The sequence below is a fragment of the Coffea arabica genome, chromosome 7c, assembly GCF_036785885.1.
Source record: "Coffea arabica cultivar ET-39 chromosome 7c, Coffea Arabica ET-39 HiFi, whole genome shotgun sequence".
NCBI lineage: Eukaryota > Viridiplantae > Streptophyta > Magnoliopsida > Gentianales > Rubiaceae > Coffea > Coffea arabica.
Genome location: NC_092322.1, coordinates 993,808 through 1,011,324, shown reverse-complemented (window position 1 = coordinate 1,011,324; position 17,517 = coordinate 993,808). Strand labels below are relative to the sequence as shown.

The window sequence follows — 17,517 nt, the reverse complement described above, 5'->3', positions numbered from 1 at the left end:
TACAAATTGTAGTCTTATTTGTGATTGAAGAATATAATTATCTTTTAATTTCTTTAAAATATCATTATTCTTTTTTTTTCCGAAAACATTAGAAGATTATATTGATAATCATAATAACTTTACAAAAGTATGGTTAAAGACCCAATCACACTATACATAGTGTACAGAGACACTAAGGAACTAGTCGTTCCTCATCAAAAAGAATGCATGTAGCATATAAACTGATATGTCTACTCCTAAGTCTTTGTTCATCTTGGAGCAGATAAAATGAGCATTGCCTAAACATTGATCTTAGGCTATTAATCTCCTCCACTTGTGCAAATAACCTCATATCTTTGGACCTTCCTGGCCGTAATTGTCTTAGCAACTGTTGGTCCGTGATTCCAATCTTTACAGCTGACCAGTATTGTGCTCTTACTTTTACCATTGCTATTTTCACTGCTTCTGTATAGTCCAAATGGAAGTGTCCCATACTCCTTTCTCTTATAGCCCACGTAGCTTTTTCCTGACCCCTGTTATCTGTTGCAATCACTCCCACCTCTACCACCTGGCCTTCACCTTTGTGAGTTATATAGCCACTTCGACATTGACGCTCTCCTCCTCGCTTGTGAAAAGGCATAACCTGTCACTTGCATCAATTGTTTCCGGAATGCTCAGACTCCTGTTCCCTTCCATAGCCGTCAAGTGTTCCCTCCATTCTTGTATGGCCTTTTGTGTTACTTGTAACGGTTGCTTTTTAGTTCCCTGGAATACTCGTTCATTCCTTGCTTTCCACAGCTGCCATAGTATGTTAACCGTAAGTCGTATATGCTCCAGCTCTTCCTTCCTGTATCATCATTCAATGTATGTTGTTATTAGTATAAACTATTCTATTTAATGTAGATTGTTTTTTGATCATCAATTCAAGTTCCCATAAACCATTAATTCAAGTTTTTATGAATAATTAATATAAAGTTGATTCTATTTAATGTAATAATATTTTAAGAAAATAGCCATCTAAATTTGTTTTTCTAATAAAATTAACTACTTTTTTCTTAAACTGTGTGAAAAAAAAAGAAGTAAAACTACCAAAATGAGACAGGAAAGTATTACAATTTGAGGGAATGGAAATTTTTGCATAAAAAAAAAACTTAAACCGAGAACAAATTCGAACCTAGTTAACTTGATTTATTTGTCTATGAATCTAAAAAACTTAACCATCATGAATTTGAGCTTGAATAGATGTTAGTATAAGAAAAATACAATGCAAATTCAAAGGTCAACCCACGCAAAGCCTGTTGCAGTCTCTGGCCGGTACGAGGAAAGAAACTAGAGGTGCAAAGAATGCTCGACGTGGAATTCGCTTTGTACACAAAAGCTGTCTCCTGGAGATTGAATGGTCCGACGCCTGCAGTGCCAATCAGCAAAGCGTTCCGGCCAATGCAGCCTGGCTTTCATATATTTCTGTCACCCTCTTCACCTTAAATTACCCGCTAAAAAAATGGCTACGTAATTTTATTTATTGTTATGCCGTGGAGTTAGCTGAGTCCAACGGCTGCTGGACTCCTCGTTTGAAGTTTGAACACGTGCCGCCTGGCTCACATAAGCCGTCGAGCAAGCCGTCGCTTTTTAGCCTACAATGTTTAACACTTTCTTATAAGCGGTCGCCTTGTGGTGGCTTTTGCATCATGTCGAAACGCGATTTTATTACGACACAATCTATCCTACTCTATAAAAAATAGAGAGAATCCAGCCGAGTTTCTATAAGAGGTTAGATAGAAAGGCGAATATAAATCAAGTGGGGTAGACCATTGCACACAAAAATTTTTTTAATTGGGAGATGAATGATTTGGACCTTAATCTGGACTCCTGGTTTTTTTTTTTTTTTTTTTTTATTGTTGGACATGCTTTTAAATATAATCTCTCTCTATTATATACATATATAAGACACCTATTTTTTTCAGAAAGGCGCATAATAATTTAACACATAGATATTATTCTCTCTCTCTCTCTCTTTCTCAAACACGTACTTTCTATATTGATATATAGCTTGTAAAATTTAAAAATTTAGTATTTAAAACAACTAATCTAGTATAAAAATAAAACTTTAACATTGCTACCAAAATTTACATGGGATAGATTAGTCCAATTCAGTGTTTTAAATTCAACTGACTACCAAAAAGATATGATTGTATGGATTTAACAAAGTAAAACTCAAAAAAAAATAATTAAATTTCAATTAAAATGTAGTGTGTGCTATAAGCGCATCCATCTTGCGGGGTACACTTGGTGACCAAGTGAAAAATAATGATAAATAGAAAAATTCTAAAGGAGGTCGTTGTTTGGCAAGTACTTTTTTACTAAAGGCAAATATGCTGGATGACGATACTATACAAAAAAAAAAAAAAAAAGGCAAGAAAATCATCATCATAATTTTTCCAAGCAAGCATATAACTATGCGGCAAAAAATATCTAGGCATTTGGCTAACGGGTAAGCGATGCTCTTTAGGGATGACCGAATGTATGCAAATGTTAAGCCAAAAAAAAAAAAAAAAAAAGGCTAAAGAAATGGGTCTAGAGTCTAGAGTCTAGACGAGTGTTGTTTTGGATCAGGGGAGCTCCGTGACTCCGTCTCCGTCCTACTCGAGAAACAAGAGGGAGGGTGGGGTAAAGCTAGCTGTAGCTGAAGCCAAGCCGACGAGCCGTTGGAAACGCAAGCTTGTGCTTCTAGAATCTTGAGCTTCTCAAAATAATGGGAGCCAAATATATGATGACGTTGCAGCTCGCAACTGCTTCTCGTCCCTATAACCACCCCTTTTTGCACTATTTCCTCCTCCTGTATCTATATATTACTAGCAGTAGCACTACCAGTTAGTTAGTAATTTTACTTGTGAGCTTCTGCTCTCTCTATGACTCGTCTTTCTCTTCACAAAGGCGGAGGCGGAGGCGGCGACTAAGCTAAGCACGGCTGTATCTTTTGTACTCTCGCAGGCGAGGGAAGAAAAAGGGGGGGGGGGGCGGCGGAGCGGGGAGCAAGAAAGTGAATGGGAATTGTGCGAATAGATGAGAGCCAGAGGCTGGAGATCCAGGAATTCCGGCGCATGCTCTTGTCCTGCGCCGGACTGCACCCGCGGAAAGGAGAGGATAACAATGATATGAGACACGTTACCACCACCACGGCCGGCGAAAACGACGACGCTCATCCTAAGCTGGTCTGCGTCACCAGCGGCGTATCATTTCTCGGAATTGCTATAGTTAATCAACTGTTGCTCCGTGGCTACTCTGTCCGCCTCATCGTTCACAATCAAGGTGCAACTTTAGTCCTTGTTGTCCTTTTTTTTTTTTAATTGATTTTTACAAATTTATGTAATTGTTTTTTCAAAAAACAAAAGGACAAACTAGTTTACCTAACTTGTTTGTTGGTTATAGACTTCGTAGTAAAATGACTAGTAACAGCTTCCAGGTGACTGTTACAGTGACCATACAATAAAAACTAGTAAGAGCATGAGACAGCGTTACGCATGTCGCTGGGAACTTTGATAAGTAGCAATTTGACAAAAAAAAAAAAAAAAAAAACAGAGAAATGCCCAACCTCTCGCTGCCTACATCATCGGCAAAATCTAATCTACACAACAAGTGTTGCCTTGTTTTTTTTTTTGGCCCCCGTTCAATATTTAATTTTGGCTTTGTATTACTTATCCTTAAGTTTTGAGCCATTAGATTTAATTTCCTGTATTTTTTATTGGTTTGATCTGCTTCTGATCTTTGTAAAAGCAGAGGACGTGGAAAAGGTGAGAGAAATAAAAGCGTCGGAGGAAATGAGAGGAAGCAACAACATGGTGGAAGCCGTGATGGCCAACTTATCTCAAGTTGAGAGTCTGATAGAAGCATTTGAGGGTTGTGGGGGCGTATTTCACACTGCTGCCTTTGTTGACCCTGCTGGTCTCTCGGGCTATTCCGTAAGTTTTTTGTCTGTTCCGATGAGCAAATGGCAAACAACCTCACTCAAGTATTGAAAATTTTAGTCATCAAACTTCTTTTTTTTTTGGGCTAAAAAGGTCAAGGAACTCGTAAAAGTGTACTTTCCGGTATTGAGATAGACGGAAATGCATCCACTGAGCAATACGCTTAGTTTTTTTTTTTTTTTTAATGGCAAAAATGTCTCACAACCTTTGACACTTATTTGAAAAAAATTAAGGATCTTTTGAGTTTCCAAACTTCACTAATTCTTTCTAGGTTTCAACCAAAATTTCTAAGCATGGTTCATGATTACTTTCATAATTTGGAGAGAATTGGTAAAATTTGAAATTTGAGAAAGTCCTTAATCTTGTTTTAATGTGCACCGAAGGTTGTGAGATATTTTTGGAGGGAAATCATTCAAAACGTTGATCACGTTTCGCTAAATGAATTTTTTCATTCTTCACTTTTAAAATGATAACTTTACGTTCTTTACAAAATCAAATTAGTAAAATTTGGTAAATTTTTATCATTCTTTATCCTAAATTCATCGTGTGTCCACATATGGTCATTTTTTTTTTTGAACCAAAAGGTTAGATCTCATTTGTAATTACATAAATGACTGATTCATATTTACTTTTGCCTCTAAAAAGAGTAAAATTGGACTCAAATTATATTTAGTTTTTGCCTAAAAAAGTGGGATCTAAGTCAATTCATATTCATTTGTATCACTAAAAAAATTGGTACTTAACCTTTTTGCATATTAAAAATAACTACATGTGGGTCATATGGTGATTTCATATTAGAAAGTAGTCGGAACCAAAATTTGTTAATTTGAATTTGTAAAGAATGTAAAGTTAACATTTTAAAAGTGATTGCTAAAAAAATTTATTTTGGCGAAATGTAAGAAATGTTTTGAATGATTTTCCTTACTTTTGCTGTTGAAAATCTAAGCATGTTAGTCATGTAGTTGCATTTCTAAGCATGTTAGTCATGTAATTGCATTTCTGACTATTTTAACACTGGAATTCGTCAAAACGACGTAGAAAGGCATACATTTTCAAGTTCGGTGAACCATTTCGGCCACCAAAAAAAAAAAAAAAAAAAAACTTTAGTCACCTAACAATGCAATCTTAAATAGTTGACTTATTTTGCCATTTATTCTTCCAGTATTATGCTATTACCACGCCGTTTAATTCATTCTTACTATTCATTTCCAGTTGTGTACATGGTTAAGGTCCACTGCACTTTCGTCCACGTCTATTCCAAAGATAGTGCTTGAACCAGACAACTCATGTTCTGGAATGCATTTTGTAATGAAAGTGATCGTAGGGTTCACTTTACGGAGGTTAATGAAAATTTTTGGAGCACATGGCTCGACATGAATCGAGTTGGTAATTTGACATCAAATGATCAGACGCACTGGCGTCCACTACACCATTATCGTCTCTAAGGCTTGGGGCATTGGGGGTTGCTTTCATTTTCTTTTACTAGTGGCTTGTGGCTGTCATTCCAAACAATTTTTCCTAAAAGTGCTATGGTATTGAAAATAAAAAGAAAGTCTGCTATGGTATTGTGACTAGTTGGGTTGGGTGATTAAACTCTAAATTTATACAACTAAGTATGACTGGCTTGCTATAACTCAGAATATTTGTGTACCCTTCCAGAAAACTATGGCCCAGATAGAAGTCAAGGCAACAAAAAACATCGTAGAAGCTTGTGCAGCGGCATCCTCGGTTAGACAGTGCGTGCTTACATCGTCGCTTCTGGCTTGTGTATGGCAAGACAAATCTATCAATAACACGTCTCTTATAATTGACCAGAAGTGTTGGAGTGATGAATCTGTTTGCATTAACAAAAAGGTAGAATGTTTGTGAGAAATCTCACCTTTCTTCCCGTCAATTTTGATGAAAACTGCACGACCAAGTAGTTGTGTACCGCAGTTCGATAACAAATTTTCCGCCTGTTTTTAATCCAAATTTCACAGCTATGGTATGCCTTGGGTAAGCTGAGAGCTGAAAAAGCTGCATGGGAGCTGGCCAAGGAAAGGGGGCTTAAACTGGCCACCATCTGTCCGGGCCTAGTTACAGGCCCCGAGTTTCACTATAGAAGCTTGACGTCTACAATTGCTTATTTGAAAGGTACTCCCAATTGTATTCCTTCTCGACGAAAACGTACGCTGCTGAATTTTGCAGCAGTTCGAACTTTTTAGGTCAGTCATTGCTCTCGCCGCACCCCTTCCCTTAGCATTGACCATCTTTTTCAATCGAATTGTAGGAGCTGGTGAGATGTATGCAGATGGAGTCCTGGCAACAGTTGACGTAAGCAGATTAGCAAAGGCCCATATTTGTGTGTACGAGGAGATGAAGAAGACCTCAGTGGGTAGGTATATTTGCTTTGATCGGAGGCTGGAGAGCCAGGAAGAGACGGAGAAACTGGCAAGAGAGACGGGAATAGGAATTGACATAACGAGAGACGTCTCAGTTAATTGTCCAATGAGATTTCAATTGTCAAATCTTAAACTATCAATGCTAATGTCAAGAATGTCGAGATGTAATGAACCCTAGTGATGATATGAATGAATCACGAAATTTGTCAATTGAGTATTTTCAAACCAGACAAGACTGCCGTTCACTCAACACAAATATTGGTTGTGCAAATGAAAATCGCCATTAGTCTATTCCAAATCCTTCATTCCCCGGTTGGACAGAATAACTTTCAAACAGCCTAAAAGCCTCCCCCAAGTTTGGCACCTGCCAAGGTTGATGAAATTGATGATAGCCCCAAAAAATCACGTTTTTATTATGTACTAAATCTGGTACTACAACTGCTACTCAGTCAATCATTCATCAATGTGGTAGAGAATGTACTTAGGCATACTAGACCAGCTTCAGAGGACACCAGCCTCAGCAAATCTGAAGAGCAAAAGTTGGTTTCAGTATGCGAGCAGATTAACACCTGTCTTCCTACTGTTTCATAGTTTAGGAAGAAGGCTGCCTGAATTTCCACTCGATATATGATGCTACAAACTTGCAAAATAATCAAACATATATTCGAAAACCAACCAAAAACACATTACACACATCCAACTGTAATCGAAACGCATGAAAAAAGGACGGATTCCCTACGCAGGGCGCCCTCCCTGCCTCTTTTGATAGATTTGATTCGCAAAATAGATTTTTTTAAAAAATAAAAAAGGAAACCGTACAAGTGAAAAATAAAAATTGATAATCTCTTAAGAAAGAAGAAAAGTAAACGGGGAAACGGGAGGGCTCAGAGAGTTGCTTTCTGTGCTCAAAGAAGAACCCGAGGAGGACCTTCTCATACAAGAGGTGTCAGAATTAAAGTTATAAGCAACGTTCATCTTCGCCCTCTGTTTTACCAGCACAAAAAATTCGTTAAAAAAAAAAAAAAAATACTGCAACGCTCTTTAGTGATATTTACAACTATCTCCACGCATAAGCATATCAATTAATTAGAGAATCAAAGATTGGAGCAGAGAAGAAGACAACGATTAGAGAATCAAAAATTGGAGCGGAGAAGAAGACATCAACAGCGGCAAGCATTTAGGGTTTCTGAGAGGAGCTGGGCAAAGCTTCTCACTCACCCCTGCCATCTATAAATAGACAAAGATGGTTCCTGGACTTATTGGATTTATAGGCCCAATAATGGTTGGCCCATAAACTAACCAAATTTCAATTGTATTTTGGAAAAATCGTCCAAAACGTCCCTCACATTTTATAAAATAACTTTTTTCATCACTCATTTTTAAAAGTGTAATTTTATATCTCTTATATATTCACATCGGACAAATTTAGTCCCTACCTGGATTTTCGATCATTTTTTGGCCGGAATCCGTCATGTGCAAGGCACGTGATCAATTTTTAAGGATAAATTTGTCAAATTATATTTTACATAATCTGATCTATAGTCCTCCATATTTTATAAAATAAATTTTTTCGTCCCTTATATTTTATAAAATGATTTTTGTCATCCCTCACATTTCACAAAACTAATTTCGCTATCCCTCACATTTCAAAAAATGAATTTTTCATTTCTCACTAATTATGTGTATGAATACATTTTTTTAAATACATGTATATGTCTATTTGATTTTGTTTAATAATAATAGCATAAACACATGTATGTAATTGGGCCCAACTTGTAGGTTATCTTCTTTTTTTGTATGATTATTACTAATATTTATCAATAGAATCTTAATTTGCATATTCTTATTATATTTTGACGGAAAAAAACTTTATTGACCAATTTGACAATGAATACAAGATTATTTACTAGCTAATACCAGATAAAATCAAATGATCACATATAATATATGGTATTCATATTGTTAAGTGAAATTAAATAGACACATAAATATATTTATGCTATTTGTATTATTAAGTAAAATTAAGTAAAATCAAATAGACATATACATGTGTTTAAACAAAATATATTCACACACTTTTTTTTTTAGGATTTTTCTCACATACATAATTAGTGAGAGATGGAAATATTCATTGTTTGAAATGTAAGGGATGGAGAAATTCATTTTGTGAAAAGTGACGGATGAAAAAATCATTTTATAAAATGTAAGAGATGAAAAATTTTGTTTTATAAAATGTGGAGGACTATAGATCAGATTATATAAAATATAATTTGACAAATTTACCTTTCAAAAATGATCACGTGCCTTGCATGTGATGGATTCCGGCCAAAAAATGATCGGAAACCTAGTTAGGAACTAAATTTGACCGGTGTGAATATGCAAGGAATATAAAATTGTACTTTTAAAAATGAAGGACGAAAAAAAATCATTTTACAAAATGTGAAGGACGTTTTGGACGATTTTCTCTTGTATTTTCTCAAGTAATCAATCAAGTGAATGAAAGCCATTATACATGTCTACTGACTTTTTTGAGTAACATACTGCATGCTTATCCCACTCCAAAAAAAACAAAGTTAAAAAGTATTTCTTTATTATATTCTTACACTTCGTTAGCTGAGTGTCCTTCTTATTTAGTACATATTTTTTCTTTTGGAGAAAAGTTTGTCAAGTGGGATGGATTGAGCAAAGCACATTGAGGCAAGTTTCAGGGTAGTGCAACGATGAACTCCTTCTCCAGCTACTTATCGGTTTATTGATATTAGTATCCTTATACTATATAAAAATGAGTTTGGGTCAAAAATGGTTTTGAATTTCAACTACAAGAGTAGAGGTATTTTGGGATTGTGAGATTGTTTTGAATGTAGTTATAGAGTTGAATACTACTTAAGATAGCATGTGTATTATTGTGTTTACCGAAATATCCTTATATTTTAAAAGATGCAATGATGATTTGTTCAAGGGTTTGGGTATTTTGGGATGTGAGATTATTTGGTCATTTTTTCTACAACGGGTACAACCCATAATAGCTTCTTTATTGGAGTAATTACTTTAAATGTTTTTGGAGAGACATTCATTTTGGTTTGTATCAATTATTACTGTTGCTTTACTATTATAACTTGAAGAACTTCAAACGTCATTTTCATCTCAATTAAAGTAAGGACAACGTGATTTATTAAGGAATTTATGACTGAGCATTAGTTTCAACTTCAATTCTTCAAATGTCTGCCCCTTCACATTCTTCCGTTATATTCCTTTCATCTTCCGCTAAATAGTTATTCGTATTGTAATTGTATTTTGGATTTCAATATGGTTCTCTGGTGAAACTATTCTTGGAGGTTCGACTTGAGGTGAGCTTTTATTCATTTTTTTAAAAAATAGTATGATTTGTTTTGTAAAATCGTAATCTTTATTATCAGCTAAATGCTTTTATTCCTAAATTGGATACTCTGTTAGCCTAATTTAATGTTGATATTACTGTTTTCCCACAAAATTGATTGTTTTGTACAATTTAAATGATGTGATTTTGTTGGAATAAGTTTGGAGATACAAAACTTTCTCTTCTGGTCTACTTACATGGCGGAGGTTTTTTGATAAAATCTGACTTCTCTTCTACATATCATACGCACTTTAATGCAGTAGATGCAGAAGTTGATGTTGTAACAATTTCAATTAACTATCGGTTCGCCCTTAAACACCTTCTGCCTACTACTTATGAAGATTCTTATATTGCAGTCAAATGGGTTGCCTCTCATTCGAATGGCAAGGGTCCTGAGGTATTGTTTAGGGATTATACTAACTTTGATAGAATATTTTTTGTTGGGAACAACGCCTGTGGCAACTTAGCACACAGCATGGCATCAAGGGTTTGGCTAGAGATACTGGACAGCTTCGATCTTGATGCGATTTTTCTCAATTGTCCTTATTTTTTGGGGAGAGAGCTAAAGAAATTACAGGTGAAGGCCTATGTTGAGGGCATCTGGCATTATATTCACCTAAAATCTACGGGGGTTGATGATCCATTATTGAATCCCTATGATAGAACCAAACCTTTGCTGCAAAGGGTGCTGATTTATCATTTATGTTGTTGAAAAAGATATTCATGAAAGATAGGGGGTGGCTTTATAAAGAGACTTTAGAAAATAGTGAGTAGGGTGGAGATATAGAGGTTGCAGGGAAAGATCATATCTTCAGTTTGTTTTTTTCCAAGAGAAAGATTGCTTTGTCGTTACTAAAAACATTGGCTACTTTCATCAACAAGAATGTTGTGTAGATGCATCTATAAGTGGATAATCACTTTATTTATTGTCATCCTTCGAATTATTTGTGTACTTATTGGAAGTTCATTTAGTTTTGTTAATAAAAAAACTCATATACAAGTGTTTGTTTCAAAATATATGAACCGAGCAAGATAGCATGCATAATTTCCTTCTCCATCTCCCAATATACATTAGATATTTTGTTACTCCATATTGTTACTCAATGTACATGAAATTTTTTATATTCGCTTGAATTACCGTAAAATCCTCTTTAATCATAGGCACAAAACACCCGTACAATGCACGTATATATATTTAATCAGTGGTTCAACTAATTAATCATCAAAGTTGCCTTTTGATAAACTTACTGGACACGAACAATAATATTCCGCAACTCCAGAACAATAATTGTACATTTCATAGTATTAATTAGAGCAGTTACCATCGGTCCACTAGATTAATAGCGATTGATAGGTATTAGGTCCTTCCATTCCTTCCTACCAGAACGATCTATGCCTATCTCGCCCGAATACCTTGTGATCAACGGAAAACATGGTTGACAATCACGGTGTGCCATATGTCGGCGTTATTACGAACGTTCTAGATCATGTTAATGCCTATTCACCATGTCCACCCTACTTGTGTGATTTGGTGGGTATACATTTCATGTTTCAGTGATTTGAAAACCTATAATTTAACCTATTGTGATTATAATCGAAGTAAGACACAGTTAGATTTTTCATCATATCTAATGGTCAAATTTAAATAGCCAAACTTTTTAAATAAAATCATTAGAATATTACAAAATCACGCCTTGATCTAAGGTTAACATAATATTCTAAAAAAAAAATTGAGGGCAAACTATATTTTTAGAAAATTATGAGTTAAAAAATGAAATTATAGGGGAAAAAAACTTATGTTTGCCTCATCTTCAATGCTTAAGAGGTAAAATAAATATAAAATGTTTATTATAGCATTGAAGACAAAGCATATATATATTTATATTTCTAAAATTCATTTTCAACTCAAAATTATGTAAAAGTATATTTTGCTCTCAAAATTTATTTAGAATATTATGTTACCCTTAAATCGAAGGTCATTTTTTTGTAATTAACGATCATTTTATTGGAAAGTTTGACTATTCTAGTTTGACTGTTAAATTTAACAGAAAATATGAAGGTTTCACTTTGAATATAACTGCACGGGATTAAATTATAGATTTTCAAATCATAGCAAAATAAGAAAATAAAAGTATACGTACGCCAAACATAGCATAGAATATAATGCAATCTTATCAAACAAATATTTTCATTTCTCATGAATTTGATAAAAAAGAATGAAATAATTCTTATTAATAGAGTTTATATCTTGTTTTTAGTTCATTGATCCTAGTTTAGTAAAGCACTGTTATGTTTTATTCTTTAAAATGATAGTCTTTACAACTTTGAGGTGAGCTTGGCCTAATGGTCCAGGATTCAAATCCCACCCTCCTTGCAAGAGGGAAAAAAAAAAAAGAGATTGTCTTTACAACATTATAAAATCATTAACTATAATAATATGCAATTTAACAGGGTATTTGGTAAGTAAAATAGAAGATTTTTTAAAAAAGGGCACTTTAAAACGATCCAAAAAAAAAAAAAAAAAAAATCAGTACTAAGCCCACCTATCCGGAAACCCAGCAAAAAGCCTTTTTAACAACCTTCTTTACACAACAAGCCCACTGCCCTAATCCCAGTTCGCACCGCACTCGAACCCTGCGGCCACCTTCCGTCTCGTCATTCCAACACAATCCTCCTCTTCGCTGTTCGTTTAAAGGCTTTTTGAAATAGGTATGTGAAAATTAGCTTCTTATTCTTGTTTTTGGTTTGTTTATTTCAAATTGATTTTGTCCAATGCATTTTAGTCATCAATTCTTTTCGTGATGTTCTCGGGGGGATCGTCATTTTGATGTCATTAATGTTATTAAAGCATAAAGGTTTTTAAGATCGGGTTTTTTTTTTCGGAGTCACTGCTGATTATGGAGTCTCCGATTTGTACGGTGTCGTTCCCCCGAACGGCCAGCCAAGTTCCTGTGACAAACTCCGGCTCCGACGAGTCTTTCAACCATGGATAGGATTAGATTATTTTTGTGTAATCCAAAGTATTCCTTCTGATTTGATTACAGTTCTAATGATTATATCTGTTACATTTATTCTATGTGTTTACAATGATTTTCAGCCAGTATTAGACTCAAATGAATAGTTGAGAGACTATCCTTGCTTCTAATGTTGGTTCGTTGGTCTTGCATTTCCTGAGTGGTTTAATACTTTAGATATCTTAAAATTAACCATTTACTGGTGGGAGCTGCCTTTTAAGGTGGTCGACTTGAAAACCTATAAAAATTGCAATGCCATGACTTTAACAATTAGTGTGAGCTTATGAGTTGCTTCTATTCTCTTGTTTGACATTACAAGGAGAAGCTCCTTGTGAATTTATAGTGTCTTTTATATCACAACGTGCTAACAGGTGTTTCATTAAGAACAGCAGTGTAATAAAGCAAAGTCGAGTCAAGTTTATGGCTTATGAGCTCAAGCTGAACTTTGAAGTGCTCAAACAAATGAAGTTGAGCTCGAGCTGTTTTACTTGAACATTTGCTGCTGAATGAGCTGGTAATTTGCTACTATATTGAATGTGAAGATTATGCTGTCCTTAATGTTCTTCTACTTTAGTTAATTAATGAGTATACACCGTTTATGTGTCTTTGTGTGTGTGTGTGTATTCTTTCAACAATTCAAAATGCTAATTTCTTACTGTATTCAAGTTAGGCATGGACTCTGTTGATAGATTCAAGACGATTGTTAAGATAAGAAGCAAAAGTCTACATTCATGTCCAGTTAGTGTCAAGTACGTAAAGTCAGGTTCTTGTATTTTTTGTGGAACTTGACAAGGAGTGAATGATGCTTGACAGAATTAGAGTCTTGTAATAAATACAATTCTATAGCTAGATTAGAACTGACTGCAAAGCATTCAATAGAATAATTTTCTGCTGGAGACTTTGCTTGTGCACTTTTTTGCTTTCTGCATGTTTCCTGGTGTTTAGCTGATATTTTTTGAAATGATTGAAAAGGAACACCCTCCCCCGACCCTCCCAAAAAAAAAAGGAAGTAGTCAGGTTCTGGATTGTAAGGTTCAATGCTTGTGAATATAATCAATATGGAGATGATTTCAGCTGCACAGGAACTCAAAAGAAATGTTGATTCGATCATACCCTGTGGTGTTCAGAAATGAATTCTCCTTCACTTGGGAACTAGTGCTTGACTAGGTAAATTATCCTCGTTTCTTTCCTTTTTCTTTTGAAGCTACATAGCTACCTGCCTAATACAGATTTTTAATATTAGAATTTACAGGAAATGTACTTCTGTTCTTTTCCTTTTGACTTTCTGTGAATAGAAATTTATACCAAGCATAAAGCATAAGTTATTCTTTTTTGCTTTTTGCTGAATAAGATTTTTCCAGATAATGTCAGAAGGAGATTCATATATATTGTTTCAACCTGCTTCTTAATCAGTAAGAACTAGTGTCAATTTTTTACGGTTTTATTGGAGACATTACTTCTGTTGCCAAATGACAAAATTGCTCTGATAATAGAAGACTAAGCTGGTTGAAGGGATTTCACTTAGTTAAGATGCCAAAGGTTAAGTGAAGCCCATGATAACATCCATCATTTGATGACAATAGTTTTGGCTGTTCAGATTGCTGCTTGTCAATGAGCATGTATGGCATTGATAACTTTATTGGTTCTTATGCAATATTGTTTCTTATTACTATTTTCATATTTCAATTTGCTGGAAGAAAAATTAGATAGGTAACCACTTTTGTGGAAGAGTATTAACTTTTAATGTTTCAAGGGAACCCACCATAGTGGAACAACTCTTAAAAAAAAAGATAGTGAGTGTTGTGGATGTAAATAATCAAACCTTTTTCTAGTTAGCTTCATGGAATGTAAAGTTATTGGCTGTTGATGTTGTTATTCTAGTTTAGCATAGTGAGTGTTGTGGAAGTAAATAATCAATCCTTTTTCTAGTTAGCTTCATGGAATGTAAAGTTATTGGCTGTTGATGTTGTTATTCTAGTTTAGCTGCAGGGGCTGATGTTACTGCAAGATAATAATATTGAATTAGATCAATAGATAATAGATGATGCCATGTGCATTTGGTGTGTGGATGATGGTTTTTGTTTTTTCCTGTTGTCAGATTCCACTATTATATGCCTTAAGCATAGTCTGACTTGTTTTTAACACTGTTTTAATAGGAGAAGATTACTGATGGCAGCTTCAGCTGAAGAATATGCGGCATTTGAAGAAAGGGTGAGAAGAACAGTCTATATGGATAACCTGTCACCTCAGGTGACAGAGAATGTTCTGAAAGCCGCTTTGGATCAATTTGTCAATGCCATAAATGTCCAATTCATTCCCAACTATATCAATCCACAGAGCCTCCCACGAGCTGCTTTGGTGGAGATGGAAACTCTGAAGCAGGCCTCTGCGATCATTGCTGAGATGGCTGATTCTCCCTTTATGGTCCTTGGGATGCCAAGACCTGTCAGAGCACGTGCTGCAGAAGTAGAAATGTTTGACAGTCGCCCAAAGAAACCTGGCAGGAAGATCACTTACAAGTGGCTGGACCCTGAAGATCCTGATTTTGAGGTTGCCAGGAAGATTAAGGTTTTGACCAGAAAGCATGCTTCTGAAACCGAATTCCTGCTCAATGTAAGAATTAAGATTCTTATGTTATTGCTTTTTTGATAAATGTTCTTATCCTTGTACTACATTGAGCTGACACGTATTATAGTTCAATTTTAAGCCCACTTTGTTCCATTAGTCCAATTGAATAATACTTTTTTTTTTCTTTTTTGGCATTTCCTTGAAGCAGCATCAACTCAAGGAGGAGGAAAACCTTGCAAACCAGCAGCTGGAGAACTTGAAAGCGCACTATAAGAAATATGAGTTGATAGATGGTGTCCTATCTGACAATACTGCCAAGAAATTAGCAGATCGATACAGGATACCTCTTTCAGATGCTTGAAAGAGTTCCTCTTCAATGTGATTTAGCATGTGAACATTTGTAGTAGCTGTATATGCCGTTTGCGCTTCGTTTTGTATATAAGTTTTATCGCTGGAGGTGATTTGGCATTCACTGCAATCTTAAAAGAGCTTAGATTAGTTGCAGGCTTGTGCTTATTGTTGAAGGATCTGCTTTTCCTTGCTATATTTGGTAAATTCTTGCTTGTTACGAGATTTGGTAGATTGGAGCAGAAGAAGATTGTGGTTCGTAACTGCTGTTACAAACCTATTTTTCAAAATGGTCGAATCTCAAACGGTATCATCACCCCAGGACGCAACTAAACTACCCCTAGCAAATTAAACCCCGTGACATTCCCTTCTCCTTGATGGAAGTTTACAAGCCGAAGGTATCGAGGAGGATTGAAAGATCAAAAAACAGCAGAGTAAAAGACAGTGCATGGACAACTCCTCGGGACCCGTTATGATCAGTTTTTGATAACATTCGTGTTTTCTTTCATTTCGCTTCTGTTAGCGTGGGCGCTTTTGGGGTGAATGCGGAGGACGTTTGAAATGGCCCATAAATTTCTGGGACAAACATGTACTATTTCTGAATCGATTGCTTTAACATTGTGATAATAGATTAAAAAGGTAAACAACGATGCTAACAGGTCAACATACACCAATGTTCCCTAGGACCATGCCATAGGCAATTTGAAAACTTAGCTACAACATCAATTGATGCCTGCCTGCACCGTAAGATTGAGCAGTGATTGTCCTTGGCACAAAAATTGGTCGCAACACTCATGAACGGCAGCAAAGCTGTTACAAGACAGGTGCAGCAGCGTCTCCAACTCCAACACACTTTACTAATGGGATAAACAAGGTTGAATTGAAACATGTTTTGGAGCTAACAACAGTGAGATAAAGTGGAGGAAATCAACTCCTAGTGTTTAATAGTACAAGTTTAAGAGACTAACAACTAATGGCCATATCAATCGTCACTGAAACTATACGTCTATGACCTCACGCTGGTCGAACTTTTACCATCACTTAATGGGACAATTGTCCTCGCGTATTACGATTATGAAATTTTCTTCCTTTAGAATCAAACAAAATGATTTTAGTTCCTAACAAATAAAAGAATCACGTGATGAGTTCATGGCTTAATCCAGTACAAATTTGCTTTTCAAAAAAGTAATTCGAGACCAAAAGTGAGCGAGCATCTTTTATTCGTGAGGAACTAAAGTCTAAAGTCTCTCATTTTGATTCTGAGACACGAAAATTTTACTTTGCCAGTATGTGAGGAATGATTGAAGCAATTTTTCCTCGCTTAATCGCAATTTAAACTTCATATAAATTCATATGACAACCTATTTTCGTTCAGAAAAGTGCAATGATTTTCTTGTTTTTCTGTTTTACGGCAATAAATGAAAATTTTCTTTCACTTGCCATCAGTCTCCCTAAAGGACTATGATCACTTCACTCAAGAATTTAAAAAAGGAAAGGAAGCAAGCACAGTGCGATCTCAGAGCATTCGTGAATTGAAGTTTAGTTTACATCATGATGGAATAGTCTATAGTAAGAGTGAAAGAAAATTGATTTTTGACAAAAAAAAAAAAAAAAAGAGAGTGAAAGAAGGATAGTTAATCACCTGTTTCGACAATGAATTGATTAGGACATTCATCATTCATGCGAGGGGAGTCATGCAGTTGCAGTTTTGCAGCTAAGTAGCAGTAGTAGTACACTACTGCTTATTTTAAATAAAAAAAAGAAAAAAGAAAAAAGAAAAAAGAGGCACTCTCCTTTATTCGCTGACATCGGGAAACATGAATAAAATACCATACCCTTTCTTACCTTCCTGTCTTCCTCTTTTTCAGTTTCTCTTCCTCCTTGGC

General features: G+C 35.3%; 2 protein-coding genes, 1 long non-coding RNA gene and 2 other non-coding genes across 15 annotated transcripts; 2 read left to right on the top strand and 3 right to left on the bottom strand.

Annotated features, from left to right (window-relative positions):
* The first annotated feature begins 2,895 nt into the window (after positions 1 to 2,895).
* On the top strand, positions 2,896 to 6,535 carry LOC113700063 (cinnamoyl-CoA reductase-like SNL6). Its single transcript, XM_027220499.2, has 5 exons — positions 2,896 to 3,288; positions 3,757 to 3,938; positions 5,604 to 5,798; positions 5,924 to 6,077; positions 6,214 to 6,535. The coding sequence occupies exons 1-5, from the start codon at positions 3,024 to 3,026 to the stop codon at positions 6,501 to 6,503; spliced, it is 1,086 nt and encodes a 361-aa protein (XP_027076300.1). The 5' UTR covers positions 2,896 to 3,023; the 3' UTR covers positions 6,504 to 6,535.
* On the bottom strand, positions 5,480 to 5,964 carry LOC140010321 (uncharacterized). The gene is made up of 2 exons (XR_011817606.1): positions 5,824 to 5,964; positions 5,480 to 5,727 (listed from the first exon to the last, which is right to left on the bottom strand). It is a non-coding gene; the product is annotated as an uncharacterized lncRNA (long non-coding RNA).
* A 264-nt stretch (positions 6,536 to 6,799) lies between the features above and the next one.
* On the bottom strand, positions 6,800 to 6,935 carry LOC113700231 (small nucleolar RNA snoR77). The gene has a single exon (XR_003450575.1). It is a non-coding gene; the product is annotated as a small nucleolar RNA snoR77 (small nucleolar RNA).
* Positions 6,936 to 7,206: 271 nt separating this feature from the next.
* On the bottom strand, positions 7,207 to 7,307 carry LOC113700278 (small nucleolar RNA snoR1). Its single transcript, XR_003450620.1, has one exon. It is a non-coding gene; the product is annotated as a small nucleolar RNA snoR1 (small nucleolar RNA).
* A 4,945-nt stretch (positions 7,308 to 12,252) lies between these two features.
* LOC113699304 (ASI1-immunoprecipitated protein 1-like) lies at positions 12,253 to 15,807 on the top strand. Of its 11 annotated transcripts, none has more exons than XM_027219573.2 (5): positions 12,258 to 12,410; positions 13,108 to 13,229; positions 13,790 to 13,882; positions 14,872 to 15,328; positions 15,489 to 15,807. In XM_027219573.2, exons 4-5 carry the CDS (start codon positions 14,885 to 14,887, stop codon positions 15,642 to 15,644), a joined length of 600 nt encoding a protein of 199 aa, XP_027075374.1. In that variant the 5' UTR covers positions 12,258 to 12,410; positions 13,108 to 13,229; positions 13,790 to 13,882; positions 14,872 to 14,884; the 3' UTR covers positions 15,645 to 15,807. The 11 variants fall into 11 exon arrangements, with proteins under 11 accessions (XP_027075376.1, XP_027075377.1, XP_027075374.1 ...); XM_027219571.2 differs by having other exon boundaries at positions 13,688 to 13,882; XM_027219572.2 differs by having other exon boundaries at positions 13,105 to 13,229.
* Positions 15,808 to 17,517: the final 1,710 nt, after the last annotated feature.